The sequence below is a fragment of the Petromyzon marinus genome, unplaced genomic scaffold (genome assembly GCF_048934315.1).
Source record: "Petromyzon marinus isolate PM22_M1 ecotype Great Lakes invasive population unplaced genomic scaffold, UKy_Petmar_22M1.pri1.0 PM_Scaffold_494, whole genome shotgun sequence".
Lineage (NCBI taxonomy): Eukaryota > Metazoa > Chordata > Hyperoartia > Petromyzontiformes > Petromyzontidae > Petromyzon > Petromyzon marinus.
In genome coordinates this window covers 37,454-62,492 of record NW_027423495.1, presented here as the reverse complement: position 1 = coordinate 62,492, position 25,039 = coordinate 37,454, and the positions used below count along the sequence as shown (strand labels likewise).

At 56.7% G+C, this 25,039-nt stretch overlaps 1 protein-coding gene across 2 annotated transcripts; it reads left to right on the top strand.

The window, feature by feature from the left end:
- LOC142923412 (vacuolar protein sorting-associated protein 16 homolog) lies at positions 1 to 25,039 on the top strand. 2 transcript variants are annotated; one of them, XM_076064498.1, is made up of 4 exons: positions 1 to 366; positions 8,667 to 8,814; positions 17,492 to 17,673; positions 23,635 to 25,039. In XM_076064498.1, exons 1-4 carry the CDS (start codon positions 358 to 360, stop codon positions 23,794 to 23,796), a joined length of 501 nt encoding a protein of 166 aa, XP_075920613.1. In that variant the 5' UTR covers positions 1 to 357; the 3' UTR covers positions 23,797 to 25,039. The 2 variants fall into 2 exon arrangements, with proteins under 2 accessions (XP_075920613.1, XP_075920612.1); XM_076064497.1 differs by lacking the exon at positions 1 to 366 and adding an exon at positions 450 to 526.

Genomic DNA, 25,039 nt, shown 5'->3' with positions numbered 1-25,039 from the left:
GTACCACCAGTACCACTAGTACACTACTACTACTACAGGTGCTGGTGTACGACCAGCACGGAACCTTCATCCGCACCTTCACCATGGGGACTGTAAGTCACTAGTACTAGTACACTACTAGTACTACACTACTAGTACTAGTACACTAGTAGTACACTACTACTAGTACAGGTGCTGGTGTACGACCAGCACGGAACCTTCATCCGCACCTTCACCATGGGGACTGTAAGTCACTAGTACTAGTGTACTAGTACTAGTACTACACTAGTAGTACACTAGTAGTACTAGTACACTACTACACTACTACTACAGGTGCTGGTGTACGACCAGCACGGAACCTTCATCCGCACCTTCACCATGGGGACCGTGAGTCACCAGTACTAGTACCACTAGTACCACTACTAGTACTACTAGTACTAGTAGTGTACTAGTACACTACTAGTACACTACTACTACACTAGTACTACTACAGGTGCTGGTGTACGACCAGCACGGAACCTTCATCCGCACCTTCACCATGGGGACTGTGAGTCACCACTACCACTACCACTAGTACCACTAGTACACTAGTACTACACTAGTAGTACTAGTACACTACTACTAGTACACTACTAGTACTAGTAGTGTACTAGTACACTACTAGTACTAGTACACTACTAGTACTAGTAGTGTACTAGTACACTACTACACTACTACTACACTACTACACTACTACTACACTACTACTACTACTACACTACTACTACACTACTACTACACTACCACTACTACTACACTACTACACTACTACTACACTACTACACTACCACTACTAGTACACTACTACTACTACACTACTACTACACTACTACTACACTACTACACTACCACTACTACTACACTACTACTACTACCCTAATACTACACTACTACACTACCACTACTAGTACACTACTACTACTACTACACTACTACTACACTACTACACTACCACTACTAGGACACTACTACTACTACACTACTACTACACTACTACTACTACACTACTACTACACTACTACTACTACACTACTACTACACTACTACTACATTACTACTACTACACTACTACTACTACACTACTACTACACTACTACTACAGGTGCTGGTGTATGACCAACATGGAACCTTCATCCGCACATTCACCATGGGTAGTCTCTGTGTGTCTCCCTGTGTGTCTCCCTGTGTGTCTCCCTGTGTGTCTCCCTGTGTCTCCCTGTGTGTCTCCCTGTGTGTCTCTGTGTGTCTCTCTGTGTGTCTCTGTGTGTCTCCCTGCGTGTCTCTGTGTGTCTCTCTGTGTGTCTCTGTGTGTCTCTCTGTGTGTCTCCCTGTGTCTCTGCGTGTCTCAGGACGTGAAGACTCTCTGTGTGTCTCTGTGTCTCTGTCTCCCTGCGTGTCTCATAATGTGAAGACTGTGTCTCTGTGTGTCTCCCTGCGTGTCTCAGGACGTGAAGACTGTGTGTCTCTGTGTCTCTCTGTGTGTCTCCCTGTGTGTCTCCCTGCGTGTCTCAGGACGTGAAGACTCTCTGCGTTGTCTCTGTGTCTCTGTGTGTCTCCCTGTCTCCCTGCGTGTCTCTGTGTGTCTCCCTGTCTCCCTGTGTGTCTCTGTGTGTCTCCCTGTCTCCCTGCGTGTCTCAGGACGTGAAGACTCTGCGTGCTGTCTCCCTGTGTGTCTCTGTGTGTCTCTGTGTGTCTCTGCGTGTCTCTGCGTGTCTCAGGACGTGAAGACTCTCTGTGTGTCTCCCTGTGTGTCTCTGTGTGTCTCCCTGTGTCTCCCTGTGTGTCTCTGCGTGTCTCAGGACGTGAAGACTCTGCGTGCTGTCTCCGCGTGTCTCCCTGTGTGTCTCTGTGTGTCTCTGTGTGTCTCCGTGTCTCCGTGTGTCTCCCTGCGTGTCTCAGGACGTGAATACTCTCTGCGTTGTCTCTGTGTGTCTCCCTGTGTGTCTCCCCGTGTGTCTCTGTGTGTCTCCCTGTGTGTCTCTGTGTGTCTCTGTGTGTCTCTATGTGTCTCTTTGTGTCTCCCTGTGTGTCTCTGTGTGTCTTTATGTGTCTCTTTGTGTCTCCCTGTGTGTCTCTGTGTGTGTCTCCCTGTGTGTCTCCCCGTGTGTCTCTGTGTGTCTCCCTGTGTCTCCCTGTGTGTCTCTGTGTGTCTCTGTGTGTCTCTATGTGTCTCTTTGTGTCTCCCTGTGTGTCTCCCTGTGTGTCTCTGTGTCTCTGTGTCTCTGTGTGTCTCTGTGTGTCTCTGTGTGTCTCTATGTGTCTCTTTGTGTCTCCCTGTGTGTCTCCCTGTGTGTCTCTGTGTCTCTGTGTCTCTGTGTGTCTCTGTGTGTCTCCCTGTGTCTCTCTGTGTGTCTCTGTGTGTCTCCCTGTGTCTCTCTGTGTGTCTCTGTGTGTCTCCCTGTGTCTCTCTGTGTGTCTCTGTGTGTCTCCCTGTGTGTCTCTGTGTGTCTCCCTGTGTGTCTCTGTGTGTCTCCCTGTGTGTCTCTGTGTGTCTCTGTGTGTCTCCCTGTGTGTCTCTGTGGGTCTCTGTGTGTCTCCCTGTGTGTCTCTGTGTGTCTCCCTGTGTCTCTCTGTGTGTCTCTGTGTGTGTCTCGGTGTGTCTCTGTGTGTGTCTGTGTGTCTCTCTGTGTGTCTCCCTGTGTGTCTCTGTGTGTCTCCCTGTGTGTCTCTGTGTGTCTCTCTGTGTCTCTCTGTGTGTCTCTGTGTGTCTCTGTGCGTCTCTGTGCGTCTCCCTGTGTGTCTCTGTGTGTCTCCCTGTGTGTCTCTGTGTGTCTCCCTGTGTGTCTCTGTGTGTCTCCCTGTGTCTCTCTGTGTGTCTCTGTGTGTGTCTCGGTGTGTCTCTGTGTGTGTCTCTGTGTGTCTCTGTGTGTCTCCCTGTGTGTCTCTGTGTGTCTCTCTGTGTGTCTCTGTGTGTCTCTCTGTGTGTCTCTCTGTGTGTCTCCCTGCGTGTCTCCCTGCGTGTCTCAGGACGTGAAGACTCTGTGTGTCTCTGTGTGTCTCCATGTGTGTCTCTGTGTGTGTCTCTGTGTGTCTCCCTGTGTGTCTCTGTGTGTCTCCGTGTGTCCCTCTGTGTGTCTCCCTGTGTCTCTCTGTGTGTCTCTGTGTGTCTCTGTGTGTCTCCCTGTGTGTCTCTGTGTCTCTGTGTGTCTCTGTGTGTCTCCCTGTGTGTCTCTGTGTGTCTCCCTGCGTGTCTCCCTGCGTGTCTCAGGACGTGAAGACTCTGTGTGTCTCTATGTGTCTCTTTGTGTCTCCCTGTGTGTCTCCCTGTGTGTCTCTGTGTCTCTGTGTCTCTGTGTGTCTCTGTGTGTCTCCCTGTGTCTCTCTGTGTGTCTCTGTGTGTCTCCCTGTGTCTCTCTGTGTGTCTCTGTGTGTCTCCCTGTGTGTCTCTGTGTGTCTCCCTGTGTGTCTCTGTGTGTCTCTGTGTGTCTCCCTGTGTGTCTCTGTGTGTCTCTGTGTGTCTCCCTGTGTGTCTCTGTGGGTCTCTGTGTGTCTCCCTGTGTGTCTCTGTGTGTCTCCCTGTGTCTCTCTGTGTGTCTCCCTGTGTGTCTCTGTGTGTCTCCCTGTGTCTGTGTGTCTCTGTGTGTGTCTCGGTGTGTCTCTGTGTGTGTCTGTGTGTCTCTCTGTGTGTCTCCCTGTGTGTCTCTGTGTGTCTCCCTGTGTGTCTCTGTGTGTCTCTCTGTGTCTCTCTGTGTGTCTCTGTGTGTCTCTGTGCGTCTCTGTGCGTCTCCCTGTGTGTCTCTGTGTGTCTCCCTGTGTGTCTCTGTGTGTCTCCCTGTGTCTCCCTGTGTGTCTCTGTGTGTGTCTCGGTGTGTCTCTGTGTGTGTCTCTGTGTGTCTCTGTGTGTCTCCCTGTGTGTCTCTGTGTGTCTCTCTGTGTGTCTCTGTGTGTCTCTCTGTGTGTCTCTCTGTGTGTCTCCCTGCGTGTCTCCCTGCGTGTCTCAGGACGTGAAGACTCTGTGTGTCTCTGTGTGTCTCCATGTGTGTCTCTGTGTGTGTCTCTGTGTGTCTCCCTGTGTGTCTCTGTGTGTCTCTGTGTGTCCCTCTGTGTGTCTCCCTGTGTCTCTCTGTGTGTCTCTGTGTGTCTCTGTGTGTCTCCCTGTGTGTCTCTGTGTCTCTGTGTGTCTCTGTGTGTCTCCCTGTGTGTCTCTGTGTGTCTCTGTGTGTCTCTGTGTGTCTCTCTGTGTGTCTCCCTGCGTGTCTCCCTGCGTGTCTCAGGACGTGAAGACTCTGTGTGTCTCTGTGTGTCTCCCTGTGTGTCTCTGTGTGTCTCTGTGTGTCCCTCTGTGTGTCTCCCTGTGTCTCTCTGTGTGTCTCTGTGTGTCTCTGTGTGTCTCCCTGTGTGTCTCTGTGTGTCTCTGTGTGTCTCTGTGTGTCTCCCTGTGTGTCTCTGTGTGTCTCTGTGTCTCCCTGTGTGTCTCTGCATGTCTCCCTGTGTGTCTCTGTGTGTCTCTGTGTGTCTCTGTGTGTCTCCCTGTGTGTCTCTGTGTGTCTCTGTGTGTCCCTCTGTGTGTCTCCCTGTGTCTCTCTGTGTGTCTCTGTGTGTCTCTGTGTGTCTCCCTGTGTGTCTCTGTGTGTCTCTGTGTGTCTCTGTGTGTCTCCCTGTGTGTCTCTGTGTGTCTCTGTGTCTCCCTGTGTGTCTCTGCATGTCTCCCTGTGTGTCTCTGTGTGTCTCTGTGTGTCTCTGTGTGTCTCCCTGTGTGTCTCTGTGTGTCTCTGTGTGTCCCTCTGTGTGTCTCCCTGTGTCTCTCTGTGTGTCTCCGTGTGTCTCTGTGTGTCTCTGTGTGTCTCCCTGTGTCTCTCTGTGTCTCTCTGTGTGTCTCCCTGTGTGTCTCTGTGTGTCTCTGTGTGTCTCTGTGTGTGTCTCTGTGTGTCTCTGTCTGTCTCCCTGTGTGTCTCTGTGTGTCTCTGTGTGTCTCTGTGTGTCTCCCTGTGTGTCTCTGTGTGTCTCTGTGTCTCCCTGTGTGTCTCTGCATGTCTCCCTGTGTGTCTCTGTGTGTCTCTGTGTGTCCCTCTGTGTGTCTCCCTGTGTCTCTCTGTGTGTCTCCGTGTGTCTCTGTGTGTCTCTGTGTGTCTCCCTGTGTCTCTCTGTGTGTCTCTGTGTGTCTCCCTGTGTGTCTCTCTGTGTGTCTCCCTGTGTCTCTCTGTGTGTCTCTATGTGTCTCTGTGTGTCTCCCTGTGTGTCTCTGTGTGTCTCTGTGTGTCTCTGTGTGTCTCCCTGTGTGTCTCTGTGTGTCTCTGTGTGTCTCCCTGTGTGTCTCCCTGTGTCTCTCTGTGTGTCTCTGTGTGTCTCTGTGTGTCTCTCTGTGTCTCCCTGTGTGTCTCCCTGTGTGTCTCCCTGTGTGTCTCCCTGTGTCTCCCTGTGTGTCTCTGCATGTCTCCCTGTGTGTCTCTGCGTGCTATCTCCCTGTGTGTCTCTGTGTGTCTCCCTGTGTCTCCCTGTGTGTCTCCCTGTGTCTCAGGATGTGAAGACTCTCCGTGCTGTCTCCCTGTGTCTCCCTGTGTGTCTCCCTGTGTGTCTCTGTGTGTCTCCCTGGGTGTGTCTGTGTGTCTCCCTGTGTGTCTCCCTGTCTCCCTGTGTGTCTCAGGACGTGAAGACTCTCTGTGTTGTCTCCGCGTGTGTCTTCGTGTGTCTCCCTGTGTGTCTCTGTGTGTCTCCCTGTGTGTCTCTCTGTGTGTCTCCCTGTGTGTCTCTCTGTGTGTCTCCCTGTGTCTCTCTGTGTGTCTCCCTGTGTGTCTCTCTGTGTGTCTCCCTGTGTCTCTCTGTGTGTCTCTATGTGTCTCTGTGTGTCTCCCTGTGTGTCTCTGTGTGTCTCCCTGTGTGTCTCTGTGTGTCTCTGTGTGTCTCCCTGTGTGTCTCTGTGTGTCTCTGTGTGTCTCCCTGTGTGTCTCCCTGTCTCTCTGTGTGTCTCAGGACGTGAAGACTCTCTGTGTTGTCTCCGCATGTGTCTTCGTGTCTCCCTGTGTGTCTGCGTGTCTCAGGACGTGAAGACTCTCTGTGTCTCTGTGTCTCTGTCTCCCCATGTCTCTGCGTGTCTCAGGACGTGAAGACTCTCTGTGTGTCTCCACGTGTGTCTTCGTGTGTCTTCGTGTCTCTCTGCGTGTCTCACGATGTGAAGACTCTCTGTGCTGTCCCTGTGTGTCTCCCTGTGTCTCCCTGTCTCCCTGCGTGTCTCTGTGCTGTCTCCCTGTCTCCCTGCGTGTCTCAGGACGTGAAGACTCTGCATGCTGTCTCCCTGTGTGTCTCTGTGTGTCTCTGTGTCTCTGTGTGTCTCTGTGTCTCTGTGTCTCCCTGTGTGTCTCTGTGTCTCCCTGTGTGTCTCTGTGTCTCCCTGTGTCTCTGCGTGTCTCAGGACGTGAAGACTCTGCGTGCTGTCTCTGTGTCTCCCTGTGTGTCTCCCTGTGTCTCCCTGTGTGTCTCTGTGTGTCTCCTTGTGTGTCTCTGTGTGTCTCCCTGTGTGTCTCTGTGTGTCTCCCTGTGTGTCTCTGTGTGTCTCCCTGTGTCTCCCTGTGTGTCTCTGTGTGTCTCACTGTGTCTCTCTGCGTGTCTCCCTGTGTGTCTCTGTCTCCCTGTGTGTCTCTGTGTGTCTCCCTGTGTCTCTCTGCGTGTCTCCCTGTGTGTCTCTGTCTCCCTGTGTGTCTCTCTGTGTGTCTCCCTGTGTCTCTCTGCGTGTCTCCCTGTGTGTCTCTGTCTCCCTGTGTGTCTCTCTGTGTGTCTCCCTGTGTCTCTCTGCGTGTCTCCCTGTGTGTCTCTGTCTCTCTGTGTGTCTCCCTGTGTGTCTCCCCGTGTCTCTGCGTGTCTCAGGACGTGAAGACTCTGCGTGCTGTCTCTGTGTCTCTGTGTCTCTGTGTCTCTGTCTGTCTCAGGACGTGAAGACTCTGCGTGCTGTCTCCGCGTGTGTCTCTGTGTCTCTGTGTGTCTCCCTGTGTGTCTCTGTGTGTCTCTCTGTGTGTCTCCCTGTGTCTCTGTGTGTCTCAGGACGTGAAGACTCTGCGTGCTGTCTCCCTGTGTGTCTCTGTGTGTCTCCCTGTGTCTCCCTGTGTCTCTGTGTGTCTCTGTGCTGTCTTCCTGTGTCTCTGCGTGTCTCAGGACGTGAAGACTCTCTGTGCTGTCCCTGTGTGTCTCCCTGTGTGTCTCCCTGTCTCCCTGCGTGTCTCAGGACGTGAAGACTCTGCGTGCTGTCCCTGTGTGTCTCCCTTTGTGTCTCCCTGTGTGTCTCCCTGTGTGTCTCCCTGTGTCTCCCTGCGTGTCTCAGGACGTGAAGACTCTGCGTGCTGTCTCCGCGTGTGTCTCCCTGTGTCTTCGCGTGTGTCTCCCTGTGTGTCTCCCTGTGTGTCTCTGTGTCTCTGTCTCCCTGCGTGTCTCAGGACGTGAAGACTCTGTGTGCTGTCTCTGTGTCTCTGTGTCTCTGTGTGTCTCCCTGTCTCCCTGTGTGTCTCAGGACGTGAAGACTCTGTGTGCTGTCTCTGTGTGTCTCCCTGTGTCTCCCTGTGTGTCTCCCTGCGTGTCTCTGTGTGTCTCCCTCTGTCTCCGCGTGTGTTTTCGTGTCTCCCTGTGTGTCTCTGTGTCTCTGTCTCCCTGCGTGTCTCAGGACGTGAAGACTCTCTGTGTCTCTGTGTCTCTGTGTCTCCCTGTGTGTCTCAGGACGTGAAGACTCTGCGTGCTGTCTCCGCGTGTCTCCCTGTGTGTCTCCCTGTCTCCCTGCGTGTCTCTGTGTGTCTCCCTGTGTGTCTCTGTGTGTCTCAGGACGTGAAGACTCTCTGTGTCTCTGTGTGTCTCAGGACGTGAAGACTCTGCGTGCTGTCTCTGTGTGTCTCCCTGTGTCTCCCTGTGTGTCTCCCTGCGTGTCTCTGTGTGTCTCCCTCTGTCTCTCTGTGTGTCTCAGGACGTGAAGACTCTGCGTGCTGTCTCCGCGTGTGTCTCTGTGTCTCTGTGTGTCTCTGCGTGTCTCCCTGTGTGTCTCAGGACGTGAAGACTCTGCGTGCTGTCTCTGTGTCTCTGTGTCTCTGTCTCCCTGTGTCTCTGTGTGTCTCAGGACGTGAAGACTCTGCGTGCTGTCTCCGCGTGTGTCTCTGTGTCTCTGTGTGTCTCTGCGTGTCTCCCTGTGTGTCTCAGGACGTGAAGACTCTCTGTGTCTCCCTGTGTTGTCTCCCTGTGTGTCTCAGGACGTGAAGACTCTCTGTGTCTCTGTGTCTCTCTGTGTGTCTCAGGACGTGAAGACTCTGCGTGCTGTCTCCGCGTGTCTCCCTGTGTGTCTCCCTGTCTCCCTGCGTGTCTCTGTGTGTCTCCCTGTGTGTCTCTGTGTGTCTCAGGACGTGAAGACTCTCTGTGTCTCTGTGTCTCTCTGTGTGTCTCAGGACGTGAAGACTCTGCGTGCTGTCTCCGCGTGTCTCCCTGTGTGTCTCCCTGTCTCCCTGCGTGTCTCTGTGTGTCTCCCTGTGTGTCTCTGTGTGTCTCAGGACGTGAAGACTCTCTGTGTCTCTGTGTCTCTCTGTGTGTCTCAGGACGTGAAGACTCTGCGTGCTGTCTCCGCGTGTCTCCCTGTGTGTCTCCCTGTCTCCCTGCGTGTCTCTGTGTGTCTCCCTGTGTGTCTCTGTGTGTCTCAGGACGTGAAGACTCTCTGTGTCTCTGTGTCTCTCTGTGTGTCTCAGGACGTGAAGACCCTGCGTGCTGTGTCCGCGTGTGTCTTCGTGTCTCCGTCTGGGACGGGCCTTGCGCTGCTCACCGGCGGAGTCTCCAGATTTGTCCTCGCGGACAACACGGACAGCCTCAGGCTCCGGCGTCTCCCTGAGACACCGGGTACCTGGGGGGGAGACACGGAGGGAGACACGGGGGGAGACACGGGGGGACACAGGGGGGGGAGACACGGGGGGAGACACGGGGGGAGACACGGGGGGACACGGGGGGAGAGAGAGACACGGGGGGGAGACACGAGGGGAGAGACACGGGGGGGAGACACGGGGGGAGACACGGGGGGGAGACACGTGGGGAGACACGGGGAGAGAGAGACACGGGGAGAGAGAGACACGGGGGGGAGAGAGACACGGGGAGAGAGACACGTGGGGAGACACGGGGAGAGAGAGACACGGGGAGAGAGAGACACGGGGGGGAGAGAGACACGGGGAGAGAGAGACACGGGGAGAGAGACACGGGGGGGAGACACGTGGGGAGACACGGGGAGAGAGAGACACGGGGAGAGACACGTGGGGAGACACGGGGAGAGAGAGACACGGGGGAGAGACACGTGGGGAGACACGGGGAGAGACAGACACGGGGGAGAGACACGGGGAGAGAGAGACACGGGGAGAGACACGTGGGGAGACACGGGGAGAGAGAGACACAGGGGAGAGACACGTGGGGAGACACGGGGAGAGAGAGACACGGGGGAGAGACACGGGGAGAGAGAGACACGGGGGAGAGACACGTGGGGAGAGAGACACGGGGGGGAGACACGGAGGGTGGAGACACGGGGGGGGGAGACATGGGGGGAGACACGGGGGGAGAGAGAGACACGGGGAGAGACACGGGGAGACACGGGGAGAGAGAGACGTGGGGAGAGACACGTGGGGAGAGAGACACGGGGAGAGAGACACGGGGGGAGACACGGGGGGAGAGACACGGGGGGAGACACGTGGGGAGAGACACGGGGGTGGAGACACGGGGGGGGGAGACACGGGGGGAGACACGGGGAGAGAGAGACACGGGGGGGAGACACGGGGAGAGAGACACGGGGGTGGAGACATGGTGAGAGAGACACGGGGGGAGCGAGACACGTGGGGAGACACGGGGAGAGAGAGACACGGGGGGAGACACGGGGGGACACGGGGGGGAGACACGGGGGGAGACACGTGGAGAGAGAGACACGGGGGGGAGACACGGGGAGAGAGACACGGGGGGAGCGAGACACGTGGGGAGACACGGGGGGGAGACACGGGGAGAGACACGGGGGGGGGACACGGGGGGGGAGACACGGGGAGACACGAGGGGAGAGACACGTGGGGAGAGAGAGACACGTGGGGAGAGAGAGACACGTGGGGAGAGAGAGACACGGGGGGGAGACACGGGGGGGGGGGGGAGACACGGGGGGGAGACACGTGGGGAGAGAGACACGGGGGAGAGAGAGACACGGTGGGGAGACATGGGGGGAGACACGAGGGGTGGAGACACGGGGAGAGAGAGACACGGGGAGAGAGAGACACGGGGAGAGAGAGACACGTGGGGAGAGAGACATGGGGAGAGACACGGGGAGAGAGACACGGGGAGAGAGAGACACGGGGAGAGAGACACGTGGAGAGAGAGACACGGGGAGAGAGAGACACGGGGAGAGAGAGACACGGGGAGAGAGAGACACGTGGGGAGAGAGAGACACGGGGAGAGAGAGACACGTGGGGAGAGAGACACGGGGAGAGAGATACGGGGAGAGAGACACGGGGAGAGAGACACGTGGAGAGAGAGACACGGGGAGAGAGACACGTGGAGAGAGAGACACGGGCAGAGAGAGACACAGGGAGAGAGAGACACGGGGAGAGAGAGACACGGGGAGAGAGAGACACGGGGAGAGAGAGACACGTGGGGAGAGAGAGACACGGGGAGAGAGAGACACGTGGTGAGAGACACGTGGGGAGAGAGAGACACGGGGAGAGAGAGAGACACGTGGGGGAGAGACACGGGGAGAGAGAGACGTGGGGAGAGACACGTGGGGAGAGAGAGACACGGGGAGAGAGACACATGGGGAGAGAGAGACACGTGGGGAGAGAGACACGGGGAGAGAGACACGTGGGGAGAGAGACACGGGGAGAGAGAGACACGTGGGGAGAGAGAGCCACGGGGAGAGAGAGACACGGGGAGAGAGACACGTGGGGAGAGAGAGACACGGAGAGAGAGACACGTGGGGAGAGAGACACGGGGGGAGAGAGACACGTGGGGAGAGAGACACGTGGAGAGAGAGACACGGGGAGAGAGACACGTGGGGAGAGAGACACGTGGGGAGAGAGACACGTGGGCTGAGACACGGGGAGAGACACGTGGGGAGAGAGACACGGGGAGAGAGACACGTGGGGAGAGAGACACGGGGAGAGAGACACGCGGGGAGAGAGAGACACGTGGGGAGATAGACACGTGGGGAGAGAGACACGGGGAGAGAGACACGTGGGGAGAGAGAGACACGGGGAGAGAGACACGGGGAGAGAGAGAGACACGGGGAGAGAGAGAGACACGTGGGGAGAGAGACACGTGGGCTGAGACACGGGGAGAGACACGTGGGGAGAGAGACACGGGGGGAGAGACACGTGGGGAGAGAGACACGTGGGGAGAGAGACACGTGGGGAGAGAGAGACACGGGGAGAGAGACACGGGGAGAGAGAGACACGGGGAGAGAGAGACACGTGGGGAGAGAGACACGGGGAGAGAGAGACACGGGGAGAGAGACACGTGGGGAGAGAGACACGGGAGAGAGACACGTGGGGTGAGACACGGGGGGAGAGACACTTGGGGCGAGACACGGGGGTGAGACACGGGGAGAGAGAGACACGTGGGGAGAGAGACACGTGGGGAGAGAGACACGGGGAGAGAGACACGGGGAGAGAGAGACACGTGGAGAGAGAGACACGTGGAGAGAGAGATACGTGGGGAGAGAGACACGGGGAGAGAGACACGCGGGGAGAGAGAGACACGTGGGGAGAGAGGCACGGGGGGTGAGACACGGAGTGAGACACGGAGTGAGACACGTGGGGAGAGAGACGTGGGGAGTGAGACACGGGGAGTGAGGCACGTGGGAGTGAGACACGGAGTGAGACACGTGGGGAGTGAGACACGGGGGAGTGAGACACGGAGTGAGACACGTGGGAGTGAGACACGGAGTGAGACACATGGGAGTGAGACACGTGGGAGTGAGACACGGAGTGAGACATGGAGTGAGACACGTGGGAGTGAGACACGTGGGGAGTGAGACACGGGGGAGTGAGACACGGAGTGAGACACGTGGGAGTGAGACACAGGGGAGTGAGACACAGGGGAGTGAGACACGGAGTGAGACACGTGGGGAGTGAGACACGTGGGGAGTGAGACACGGAGTGAGACACGGAGTGAGACACGTGGGGAGTGAGACACAGGGGAGTGAGACACGTGGGAGTGAGACACGTGGAAGTGAGACACGGAGTGAGACACGGGGAGTGAGACACGTGGGAGTGAGACACGTGGGAGTGAGACACGGAGTGAGACACGTGGGAGTGAGACACAGGGGAGTGAGACACGTGGGGAGAGAGACACGGAGTGAGACACGTGGGAGTGAGACACGGAGTGAGACACGTGGGGAGAGAGACACGTGGGAGAGAGACACGTGGGAGTGAGACACGTGGGAGTGAGACACGTGGGAGTGAGACACGTGGGAGTGAGACACGGGGGAGTGAGACACGTGGGAGTGAGACACGTGGGGAGTGAGACACGGAGTGAGACACGTGGGAGTGAGACACGTGGGAGTGAGACACGTGGGAGTGAGACACGTGGGAGTGAGACACGTGGGAGTGAGACACGTGGGAGTGAGACACGGAGTGAGACACGTGGGGAGTGAGACACGGAGTGAGACACGGGGAGTGAGACACGGAGTGAGACACGTGGGGAGTGAGACACGGAGTGAGACCCACAGGGGAGTGAGACACGGAGTGAGACACGTGGGAGTGAGACACGGAGTGAGACACGGGGGAGTGAGACACGGAGTGAGACACGTGGGGAGTGAGAAACGGGGAGTGAGACACGGAGTGAGACACGTGGGGAGTGAGACACGGAGTGAGACACAGGGGAGTGAGACACGGGGAGTGAGACGAGGAGTGAGACACGGAGTGAGACACGGGGAGTGAGACACGGAGTGAGACACGTGGGAGTGAGACACGTGGGGAGTGAGACACGGAGTGAGACACGTGGGGAGTGAGACACGGAGTGAGACACGTTGGAGTGAGACACGGGGAGTGAGACACGGAGTGAGACACGTGGGAGTGAGACACGTGGGAGTGAGACACGTGGGAGTGAGACACGTGGGAGTGAGACACGGGGAGTGAGACACGTGGGAGTGAGACACGGAGTGAGACACGTTGGAGTGAGACACGGGGAGTGAGACACGGAGTGAGACACGTGGGAGTGAGACACGTGGGAGTGAGACACGTGGGAGTGAGACACGTGGGAGTGAGACACGGGGAGTGAGACACGGAGTGAGACACGTGGGAGTGAGACACGTGGGAGTGAGACACGGGGGAGTGAGACACGGGGAGTGAGACACGGGGAGTGAGACACGTGGGAGTGAGACACGTGGGAGTGAGACACGGGGGAGTGAGACACGGGGAGTGAGACACGTGGGAGAGAGACACGGGGAGTGAGACACGTGGGAGAGAGACACGGAGAGAGACACGTGGGAGTGAGACACGGGGAGTGAGACGAGGAGTGAGACACGTGGGAGTGAGACACAGGGAGTGAGACACAGGGAGTGAGACACAGGGAGTGAGACACGGAGTGAGACACGTGGGGAGTGAGACACGGAGTGAGACACGTGGGGAGTGAGACACGGAGTGAGACACGGAGTGAGACACGTGGGAGTGAGACACGTGGGAGTGAGACACGTGGGAGTGAGACACGTGGGAGTGAGACACGTGGGAGTGAGACACGTGGGGAGTGAGACACGGGGAGTGAGACACGTGGGAGTGAGACACGTGGGGAGAGAGACACAGGGGAGTGAGACACGTGGGGAGTGAGACACGGGGGAGTGAGACACGTGGGAGTGAGACACGGGGAGTGAGACACGTGGGAGTGAGACACGGAGTGAGACACGGAGTGAGACACGGGGAGTGAGACACAGGGAGTGAGACACGTGGGAGTGAGACACGGAGTGAGACACGTGGGAGTGAGACACGTGGGAGTGAGACACGGGGAGTGAGACACGGAGTGAGACACGTGGGGAGTGAGACACGTGGGAGTGAGACACGGAGTGAGACACGGAGTGAGACACGTGGGAGTGAGACACGGGGAATGAGACACGTGGGAGTGAGACACGGGGGAGTGAGACACGTGGGGAGTGAGACACGTGGGAGTGAGACACGTGGGAGTGAGACACGGAGTGAGACACAGGGGAGTGAGACACGGAGTGAGACACAGGGGAGTGAGACACGGGGAGTGAGACACGTGGGAGTGAGACACGGGGAGTGAGACACGTGGGAGTGAGACACGTGGGAGTGAGACACGTGGGGAGTGAGACACGGGGAGTGAGACACAGGGGAGTGAGACACGTGGGAGTGAGACACGTAGTGAGACACGAGGGAGTGAGACACGTGGGAAGTGAGACACGGGGAGTGAGACACAGGGGAGTGAGACACGTGGGGAGTGAGACACGTGGGAGTGAGACACGTGGGAGTGAGACACGTGGGAGTGAGACACAGGGGAGTGAGACACGTGGGGAGTGAGACACGGAGTGAGACACGTGGGGAGTGAGACACGTGGGAGTGAGACACGGGGAGTGAGACACAGGGGAGTGAGACACGTGGGAGTGAGACACGTGGGAGTGAGACACAGGGGAGTGAGACACGTGGGAGTGAGACACGGGGAGTGAGACACGTGGGAGTGAGACACGGAGTGAGACACGTGGGGAGTGAGACACGGAGTGAGACACGGGGTGAGACACGGAGTGAGACACGTGGGGAGTGAGACACGTGGGGAGTGAGACACGGGGAGTGAGACACGTGGGGAGTGAGACACGTGGGGAGTGAGACACGTGGGAGTGAGACACGTGGGAGTGAGACACGGAGTGAGACACGGGGAGTGAGACACGGAGAGAGACACGGAGTGAGACACAGGGGAGTGAGACACGGGGAGTGAGACACGTGGGGAGTGAGACACGTGGGAGTGAGACACGTGGGAATGAGTCACGGAGTGAGACACGGAGTGAGACACAGGGGAGTGAGACACAGGGGAGTGAGACACGGAGTGAGACACGTGGGGAGTGAGACACGTGGGAAGTGAGACACGGGGAGTGAGACACAGGGGAGTGAGACACGTGGGGAGTGAGACACGTGGGAGTGAGACACGTGGGAGTGAGACACGTGGGAGTGAGACACAGGGGAGTGAGACACGTGGGGAGTGAGACACGGAGTGAGACACGTGGGGAGTGAGACACGTGGGAGTGAGACACGGGGAGTGAGACACAGGGGAGTGAGACACGTGGGAGTGAGACACGTGGGAGTGAGACACAGGGGAGTGAGACACGTGGGAGTGAGACACGGGGAGTGAGACACGTGGGAGTGAGACACGGAGTGAGACACGTGGGGAGTGAGACACGGAGTGAGACACGGGGTGAGACACGGAGTGAGACACGTGGGGAGTGAGACACGTGGGGAGTGAGACACGGGGAGTGAGACACGTGGGGAGTGAGACACGTGGGGAGTGAGACACGTGGGAGTGAGACACGTGGGAGTGAGACACGGAGTGAGACACGGGGAGTGAGACACGGAGAGAGACACGGAGTGAGACACAGGGGAGTGAGACACGGGGAGTGAGACACGTGGGGAGTGAGACACGTGGGAGTGAGACACGTGGGAATGAGTCACGGAGTGAGACACGGAGTGAGACACAGGGGAGTGAGACACAGGGGAGTGAGACACGGAGTGAGACACGTGGGGAGTGAGACACGTGGGAGTGAGACACGGGGAGTGAGACACGTGGGGAGTGAGACACGTGGGAGTGAGACACAGGGGAGTGAGACACAGGGGAGTGAGACACAGGGGAGTGAGACACAGGGAGTGAGACACGGGGGAGTGAGACACACGAGGAGTGAGACACGGAGTGAGACACGTGGGGAGTGAGACACGTGGGGAGTGAGACACGGGGGAGTGAGACACGGGGGAGTGAGACACGGGGGAGTGAGACACGGAGTGAGACACGTGGGAGTGAGACACGGAGTGAGACACGGGGGAGTGAGACACGGGGGAGTGAGACACGTGGGAGTGAGACACGTGGGGAGTGAGACACGGGGAGTGAGACACAGGGGAGTGAGACACGTGGGGAGTGAGACACGGGGAGTGAGACACGTGGGAGTGAGACACGTGGGGAGTGAGACACGTGGGGAGTGAGACACGGGGAGTGAGACACGTGGGGAGTGAGACACGGGGGAGTGAGACACGGAGTGAGACACGTGGGAGTGAGACACGGAGTGAGACACGGGGGAGTGAGACACGTGGGAGTGAGACACGTGGGGAGTGAGACACGGAGTGAGACACGGGGAGTGAGACACGTGGGGAGTGAGACACATGGGAGTGAGACACAGGGTAGTGAGACACAGGGTAGTGAGACACAGGGTAGTGAGACACAGGGTAGTGAGACACAGGGTAGTGAGACACAGGGTAGTGAGACACAGGGTAGTGAGACACAGGGTAGTGAGACACAGGGTAGTGAGACACAGGGTAGTGAGACACAGGGTAGTGAGACACAGGGCAGTGAGACACAGGGTAGTGAGACACAGGGTAGTGAGACACAGGGTAGTGAGACACAGGGTAGTGAGACACAGGGTAGTGAGACACAGGGTAGTGAGACACAGGGTAGTGAGACACAGGGTAGTGAGACACAGGGTAGTGAGACACAGGGTAGTGAGACACAGGGTAGTGAGACACAGGGTAGTGAGACACAGGGTAGTGAGACACAGGGTAGTGAGACACAGGGTAGTGAGACACAGGGTAGTGAGACACAGGGTAGTGAGACACGTGGGAGTGAGACACAGGGTAGTGAGACACAGGGTAGTGAGACACAGGGTAGTGAGACACAGGGTAGTGAGACACAGGGTAGTGAGACACAGGGTAGTGAGACACAGGGTAGTGAGACACAGGGTAGTGAGACACAGGGTAGTGAGACACGTGGGAGTGAGACACAGGGTAGTGAGACACAGGGTAGTGAGACACAGGGTAGTGAGACACAGGGTAGTGAGACACAGGGTAGTGAGACACAGGGTAGTGAGACACAGGGTAGTGAGACACAGGGTAGTGAGACACAGGGTAGTGAGACACAGGGTAGTGAGACACGTGGGAGTGAGACACAGGGTAGTGAGACACAGGGTAGTGAGACACAGGGTAGTGAGACACAGGGTAGTGAGACACAGGGTAGTGAGACACAGGGTAGTGAGACACAGGGTAGTGAGACACAGGGTAGTGAGACACAGGGTAGTGAGACACGTGGGAGTGAGACACAGGGTAGTGAGACACAGGGTTGTGAGACACAGGGTAGTGAGACACAGGGTAGTGAGACACAGGGTAGTGAGACACAGGGTAGTGAGACACAGGGTAGTGAGACACAGGGTAGTGAGACACAGGGTAGTGAGACACAGGGTAGTGAGACACGTGGGAGTGAGACACAGGGTAGTGAGACACAGGGTTGTGAGACACAGGGTAGTGAGACACAGGGTAGTGAGACACAGGGTAGTGAGACACGGTTTGTTCCACGCCCCCGCTAGGGATCCTGCCTAGCCCCAGCTGCTGGGCCGTGCTGCCGGTGCCGGGCGGCCCGGTGAGCGTGCCGGGCGGCCCGGTGAGCGTGCCGGGCGGCCCGGTGAGCGTGCCGGGCGGCCCGGTGAGCGTGCTGGCCACCACTGGCAGGGAGGTGCTTCTGGTGCAGCATGGGGAGTGTCGCTCCGTCGTGAGTACTCTCAGCTACTCGCTCACCTACTCACTCACCTACTCACTCACTCACCTACTCACTCACTCACCTACTCACTCACCTACTCACTCACTCACCCACCTACTCACTCACCTACTCACTCACCTACTCACTCACTCACTCACCTACTCACCTACTCACCCACCTACTCACCCACCTACTCACTCACCTACCCACTCAGCTACTCACTCACTCACCTACTCACTCACCTACTCACTCACTCACCTACTCACTCACTCACTCACCTACTCACCTACTCACCCACCTACTCACCCACCTACTCACTCACCTACCCACTCAGCTACTCACTCACTCACCTACTCACTCACCTACTCACTCACTCACTCACCTACTCACTCACCTACTCACTCAGCTACTCACTCACTCACCTACTCACCTACTCACTCACCTACTCACTCACTCACTCACCTACTCACCTACTCACTCACTCACCTACTCACTCACCTACTCACTCACTCCCTCACCTACACACTCACTCACCTACTCACTCACCTACTCACTCACCTACTCACCCACTCACTCACCTTCTCAATCACTCACTCACCTACCCACTCAGCTACTCACTCACTCACCTACTCACTCAGCTACTCACTCACCTACTCACTCACTCACCTACTCACTCAGCTACTCACTCACCTACTCACTCACCTACTCACTCACCTACTCCCTCACTCACCTGCTCACTCACTCACCTACTCACTCAGCTACTCACTCACCTACTCACTCACCTACTCACTCACCTACTCACTCACCTACTCACTCACCTACTCACCTACTCACTCACCTACTCACTCACTCACTCACCTACACACTCAGCTACTCACCTACTCACTCACTCACCTACTCACTCACCTACTCACTCACTCACCTACTCACTCAGCTACTCACTCACCTACTCACTCACTCACTCAGCTACTCACTCACCTACTCACTCACCTACTCACCTACTCACTCACCTACTCACTCACCTACTCACTCACCTACTCACTCACCTACTCACCTACCCACTCACTCACCTACACACTCACTCACCTACTCACTCACTCACTCACCTACTCACTCAGCTACTCACTCACCTACTCACTCACCTACTCACTCACTCACCTACACACTCACCTACTCACTCAGCTACTCACTCACCTACTCACTCACCTGCTCACTCACCTACTCACCTACTCACTCACCTACTCACTCACCTACTCACCTACTCACTCACCTACACACTCACCTACTCACTCACCTACTCACCTACTCACTCACCTACACTCTCACCTACTCACTCACTCACCTACCCACTCACCTACTCACTCACTCACCCACCCACTCTTCCACTCACCTACCCACTCACCTACCCATTCGCCCACTCACTCGCCCACTCACTCAACCACTCACCCGCTCACCCACCCGCCCACTCACTCACTACAGCCTGCTAGAGGCTACACGGGGGACCTTTGTCTTTGTGTGTCTGTGTTTCTGTGTGTGTCTGCGTGTGTCTCTGTGTGTGTCTGTGTGTGTGTGTCTGTGTCTGCGTGTATGTCTATGTCTGCATGTGTCTGTGTCTCTGTGTTTGCGTGTGTGTCTGTGTGTGTCTGCGTGTGTGTGTGTGTCTGTGTGTGTCTGTGTCTGCGTGTGTGTCTATGTGTGCGTGTGTCTGTGTCTTTGTGTTTGCGTGTGTGTCTGTGTGTGTGTGTGTGTGTCTGTGTGTGTGTCTGCGTGTGTGTCTGCATGTGTGTCTGTGTTGAGAAAAAGCGACAGGCCCACTGTCATCGGCTACAGAATCCCACGTCAGAGAATGAGGAGGTTTACCGCAGCCTTCGCTCGGAGGTTCGGAGAGCCGTGAGGCGCTGCAAGGATGGGTGGTGGTCGCGGGTTGCTGAGGAGATGGAGTCTGCCTCAGTGGCCCGTGATCACTAATCTCTATTTAACTCCATCAAAAAAGTAACCTGCAGCGCCACACCTATTACCATCATTAGGGGAAAGAACGGTGATCCAATCTCCGACCCCCAGCAACAGGTTTGCAGATTTGCTGAGCATTTCTGTGAGGTCCTGGGGGAGGGGAAATCCCTCCACATAGAAAACATCGTGGCACAAAGTGGGGATAACCCTGCTGAGGCTGCGGTGCCTCAAATATTGGAAGAAGTCACCCCCTGTGAGTGGCTGGCTGAAGTGCCATCTGCTGAGGAAGTACTGAAGGCGATCCAGAGTCTGAGACCAGGAAAGGCAGCGGGCAGAGATGATCTCCCAAGCGAAATGCTGAGGGAGGGTGGCGTTGGTGCACAGACTGCCCTATATGACATCATAACAACAGTCTGGACCACTGGACGGGTTCCGCAGGATTGGAAGGATGCCCTGGTGGTCCCCCTTTTAAGAAGGGGACCGCACAGACTGTAACAACTACAGGGGCATCTCACTCCTCAGTGTGCCGGGAAAGGTCCTGGCAAGGATTATTCAGCATCGCCTTGCCAGGCATGCTGAGGAGAGGCTTGTGGAGCCCCAATGCGGTTTCAGGAAAGGGCGGTCCTGCACAGATGCCATATTTTCTGTCCGTCTGCTACAGCAGAGGTGTAGGGAATTCCAACAAGACCTACATCTCTGCTTTATTGACCTGGTCAAGGCCTATGATACCATCAGTAGGCCTGGGCTCTGGGTTGTTCTTCGTGCTTTTGGAGTACCTGACCCTCTGCTCACGATCATTAAGGACCTTCATGATGGTGAGCGGGCCCGGGTAAAACTACGTGGCCGGGAGTCAGAGCCATTCCCTGTACACCTTGGGGTGCGACAGGGATGTCCTCTGGCTCCCACATTATTTAACATCTATTTTGACCACGTACGTGAAGCCTTCAATAGCTGTACCGGGGGAATCTCCATATGGTACAGATATAATGGGAGGCTGATCGATGCCCAGGTGCGGTCAAGGGATGGCTCCCTATTGCTCAACCACGTTATGTATGCTTATGATTTGGTAATAGCTGCTCATTCAGAGGAGGAGTTGGAGACGCTGCTGCTGAGACTGGAGCGTGCCACTAAGAGGTGGGGCCTTACCATCAGCCCCACCAAAACTAAGCACCTGCCTGGGTATTTTGTACCATCGGACACTCCACCCCCACAACTCCCAATCGGTGATGGGGCAGTTGTGGAGAGAGTGGAGAGTTTCCCATACCTGGGCAGTGTGCTTATGACTGGCTCCAGTTTAACAGCAGAGGTCTCACTCCGAATCAGTCGAGCGGCAATATCTTTTCATTGCTTGCGTAACGCTGTGTGGAAGCTACCTGGTCTGTCGCTCCGCACTAAGCTTCAGGTCTTCTCGGCCACTGTCATTCCCTCCCTTCTCTACGCTTGCGAAACGTGGACCCCCCTAATGGAACATCTTCGCCGGTTAGAAACATTTAGGCTGGCCTGCCTACGATCCATCCTGGGTTTAACCAGACTGGATTGTGTGAGGAGCTCACAAATCCTTGAAAGATCTGGGCAGGGTCCCATCGGTGAGCTCCTCCGGCGGGCAAGGCTGCGATGGCTGGGTCATGTAGCCCGCATGCCCAGCCACCGCATGCCGAAACAGCTTTTGTTCGGCCGGATTGAGGGGGCTAAGCGGGCGCGGCACGGGCTAGAGAAGAGATGGAGTGATGTGGTACAGGAGGACGTGGAGCTGAGTGGACTTGCCGATGACTGGTACCAGCGGTGTCAAGATCGGCCTCTGTGGAGGAGGCTCGTGAAGGATGCTACTGGGCAGTTGGAGGCAGTCGCCCTCCAACAACAACAGAGGGCGGAGGAGCGACGCTCAGAACAACGAGCGGAGCGCCGGGTGGCTAAAGCACAGCGGATTGGCACAGTAGGGGGCACAGGTGGTGCATCAGCCAGTCATCTCAGTCAGTCGACCCGTGGCACCTGGGTCTGCCCCGTGACCTCCTGCCAGCGGGCGTTCGACACTTCACGTGGCCTCAGGGTGCACATAGCCTGGCACAAGCGTCGTGGTGACGTCACCGCCACTTAGTGGCGAATGGCGGTTGTTGTTGTGTGTCTGTCTCTGTGTATGTTTGCGTGTGTGTCTGTGTGTCTGTGTGTGTCTGTGTGTGTCTCTGTGTGTGTCTCTGTGTGTGTCTCTGTGTGTCTCTGTCTGTGTGTCTGTGTGTCTCTGTCTGTGTGTCTCTGTGTGTGTGTCTGCGTGTGTTTGTGTGTCTGTGTGTTTCTGTGTGTCTGTGTGTGTGTCTCTGTGTGTGTTTGCGTGTGTGTCTGTGTGTCTCTCTGTGTGTGTCTGTGTGTGTCTGTGTGTGTCTCTGTGTGTCTCTGTGTGTGTCTGTGTGTGTCTGTGTGTGTCTCTGTATGTCTCTGTCTGTGTGTCTCTGTGTGTGTGTTTGTGTGTCTCTGTGTGTGTCTCTGTCTGTGTGTCTCTGTGTGTTTCTGTGTCTGTGTGTGTCTGTGTGTATCTCTGTGTGTCTGTGTGTGTCTCTGTGTGTCTCTGTGTCTCTCTGTGTCTGTGTGTGTCTCTGTGTGTCTCTGTGTGTGTTTCTGTGTGTGTGTCTCTGTGTGTCTCTGTGTGTGTGTCTCTGTGTGTCTGTGTGTGACTAGTGCATAGACCATCGTCCACAGCACTTGCCTCTTGTCAGCCTGTCGAGTCCACCTGGGGGATCTTTGTCTCTGTGTCTTTGTGTGTCTCTGTGTGTCTCTGTGTGTGTCTTTGTGTCTCTGTGTCTGTGTGTGTCTCTGTGTGTCTCTGTGTTTGTGTGTGTGTCTGTGTGTGTGTATCTCTGTGTGTGTGTCTCTGTGTGTGTGTCTCTATGTGTGTGTCTCTATGTGTGTGTCTCTATGTGTGTGTCTCTGTGTGTGTCTTTGTGTCTGTGTGTCTCTGTGTGTCTCTGTGTGTGTCTCTGTGTGTCTCTGTGTGTCTGTGTGTGTCTGTGTATCTCTGGGTGTCTGTGTGTCTGTGTGTGTCTCTGTGTGTGTGTCTCTGTGTGTCTCTATGTGTGTCTCTGTGTGTCTTTGTGTATCTCTGTGTGTCTCTGTGTCTGTGTCTGTCTGTGTCTGTGTGTGTCTCTGTGTCTCTCTGTGTGTCTCTGTGTCTCTGTGTGTCTCTGTGTGTGTCTCTGTGTGTCTCTGTGTGTCTGTGTGTGTCTGTGTGTGTCTCTGTGTGTCTCTGTGTGTGTCTCTGTGTGTGTCTCTGTCTCTGTGTGTCTCTGTGTGTCTCTGTGTGTGACTAAGTGCATAAACCCTCCTCCACAGCACTTGCCTCTGTCAGCCTGTCGAGTCCACCTGGGGGATCTTTGTCTCTGTGTGTCTCTGTGTGTCTCTGTGTCTGTGTGTGTCTCTGTGTGTCTCTGTGTGTGTGTCTGTGTGTCTCTGTGTGTCTCTGTGTGTCTCTGTGTCTGTGTGTGTCTCTGTGTGTCTCTGTGTGTGTGTTTGTGTCTGTGTGTCTCTGTGTATGTGTGTGTCTCTGTGTGTCTCTGTATCTCTGTGTGTCTCTGTGTCTGTGTGTGTCTGTGTGTTTCTCTGTGTCTGTGTGTCTCTGTGTGTCTCTGTGTATCTCTGTGTATCTCTGTGTGTGTCTGTGTGTGTCTCTGTGTGTCTCTGTGTCTGTGTGTGTGTCTGTGTATGTGTCTCTGTGTGTGTGTGTATCTCTGTGTGTGTCTCTGTGTGTGTCTCTGTGTGTGTATCTCTGTGTGTATCTCTGTGTGTGTCTCTGTGTGTCTCTGTGTGTCTCTGTGTCTGTGTGTGTGTCTGTGTGTGTCTGTGTGTCTCTGTGTGTGTCTCTGTGTGTCTCCGTGTGTGACTAAGTGCATAAACCCTCCTCCACAGCACTTGCCTCTGTCAGCCTGTCGAGTCCACCTGGGGGATCTTTGTCTTTACCCCCCCCTCACCCCCCCCCCTCACCCCCCCCCCCTCACCCCCCCCCCCTCACCCCCCCCCCCCTCACCCCCCCCCCAGTCCCCAGCCGGTCTGTCTCTGAGCTCGTGCTCTGTGGTGTTGCTGGCTGTGTCACCTGGCCAGTCGCGAGTGTCCATCTACACCGACAGCGGACTGCTGTGGCTGGGCACCAGCGACCTGCAGGTAGCCGTCGCCACGGCAACCGGCGGGTTAGCGTGGTGACGGTGACGCGGTTAACGTGGTGACGGTGACGTGGTTAACGTGGTGACGGTGACGCGGTTAACGTGGTGACGGTGACACGGTTAACGTGGTGACACGGTTAACGTGGTGACACGGTTAACGTGGTGTTGCTGGCTGTGTCACCTGGCCAGTCGCGAGTGTCCATCTACACCGACAGCGGACTGCTGTGGCTGGGCACCAGCGACCTGCAGGTAGCCGTCGCCACGGCGACCGGCGGGTTAGCGTGGTGACGGTGACGCGGTTAACGTGGTGACGGTGACGTGGTGACGGTGACACGGTTAACGTGGTGACGGTGACACGGTTAACGTGGTGTTGCTGGCTGTGTCACCTGGCCAGTCGCGAGTGTCCATCTACACCGACAGCGGACTGCTGTGGCTGGGCACCAGCGACCTGCAGGTAGCCGTCGCCACGGCAACCGGCGGGTTAGCGTGGTGACGGTGACGCGGTTAACGTGGTGACGGTGACGTGGTGACGGTGACACGGTTAACGTGGTGACGGTGACACGGTTAACGTGGTGTTGCTGGCTGTGTCACCTGGCCAGTCGCGAGTGTCCATCTACACCGACAGCGGACTGCTGTGGCTGGGCACCAGCGACCTGCAGGTAGCCGTCGCCACGGCAACCGGCGGGTTAGCGTGGTGACGGTGACGCGGTTAACGTGGTGACGGTGACGTGGTGACGGTGACACGGTTAACGTGGTGACGGTGACACGGTTAACGTGGTGTTGCTGGCTGTGTCACCTGGCCAGTCGCGAGTGTCCATCTACACCGACAGCGGACTGCTGTGGCTGGGCACCAGCGACCTGCAGGTAGCCGTCGCCACGGCAACCGGCGGGTTAGCGTGGTGACGGTGACGCGGTTAACGTGGTGACGGTGACGTGGTGACGGTGACACGGTTAACGTGGTGACGGTGACACGGTTAACGTGGTGTTGCTGGCTGTGTCACCTGGCCAGTCGCGAGTGTCCATCTACACCGACAGCGGACTGCTGTGGCTGGGCACCAGCGACCTGCAGGTAGCCGTCGCCACGGCAACCGGCGGGTTAGCGTGGTGACGGTGACGCGGTTAACGTGGTGACGGTGACATGGTTAGCGTGGTGACGGTGACGCGGTTAGCGTGGTGACGGTGACATGGTTAACGTGGTGACGGTGACATGGTTAGCGTGGTGACGGTGACATGGTTAGCGTGGTGACGGTGACATGGTTAGCGTGGTGACGGTGACATGGTTA